Genomic DNA, 879 nt, shown 5'->3' with positions numbered 1-879 from the left:
AAAAAATAACTCTTTGTTAGCTTAAGTAAAAATTGAAAATCGTGTACTAAAATGTAATAATTTTCAAAAATATTAGTTAGAAACTCAGAAAAGAATTTATTGTTGGAAACAACCATAGCTGTGACTGTATAATGTATATTATATTAAATTTATAATTAGCAATCACAAAATAAAATATTAATATTATTCTATAAATTGATTTGTATTTGTGCTCTGTATAGATTATACAAACTTTCAACCATCTTCAAATTTATTGGGAATACAATCATTCTGCTTGGGATTAACAACGCAATGGCCAGTTTCTTTAATATTTAATGAAACCGTTATCTCAAATTATCAGATATTGTTCAGGTTATTACTATTATGCAAAAATGTTGAACGTCAACTACTTAAGTAAGTGAATTATTAATATTTAAGCGATTGTGGCACCCGTGTGTGTTGTCTCCATCTTACAAGTGTGTAACAGAAAAATTGTACGCTCAACAGATCACGTTTAGCTCCGTTAGTTAAAAAAAATTAAGTTAATAGACCTCTTATAAAATTTAAAGGTAAGATTATTATCTAGGAAATCTCAGATTTTTTATTATACAGGGTGATTCCTTTATCATTGAACACTCATTATTTCAAAAAGTATTAATTTATTTGAAAATATTTTTTTACATAGTTTCAAGTTGTTGAAAAAACAACATATTTATTAAAAAATTATATTTTTAAATATTTTTAATTCTTATAATTTTTTTGAGTTTTTACTTTTTTGAATGACAACATAGTGTTTTAATTTCATATTCCAAAGCAGAATATTTTTTTAAGAATTTTGATTCATAAAAATTGAATTTAAGGCGAGTAGTTTATGAGTTATAAGTATTTAAAGTTTTGATG

At 23.7% G+C, this 879-nt stretch overlaps 1 protein-coding gene across 1 annotated transcript in view; it reads left to right on the top strand.

Moving 5' to 3' along the window:
* The window catches only part of LOC100162747 (gamma-tubulin complex component 2), an 11,511-nt gene that overhangs the window by 6,668 nt on the left and 3,964 nt on the right, over positions 1-879 (top strand). The window contains exon 12 of the mRNA XM_001949067.5: positions 220-393. Within this exon, the coding sequence (XP_001949102.3) occupies positions 220-393 (174 nt within the window). The remainder of the gene's footprint in view (positions 1-219; positions 394-879) is intronic.

This window comes from Acyrthosiphon pisum, chromosome A1, assembly GCF_005508785.2.
Source record: "Acyrthosiphon pisum isolate AL4f chromosome A1, pea_aphid_22Mar2018_4r6ur, whole genome shotgun sequence".
Taxonomy (NCBI): domain Eukaryota; kingdom Metazoa; phylum Arthropoda; class Insecta; order Hemiptera; family Aphididae; genus Acyrthosiphon; species Acyrthosiphon pisum.
This window is presented reverse-complemented; position numbering and strand designations above follow the sequence as displayed.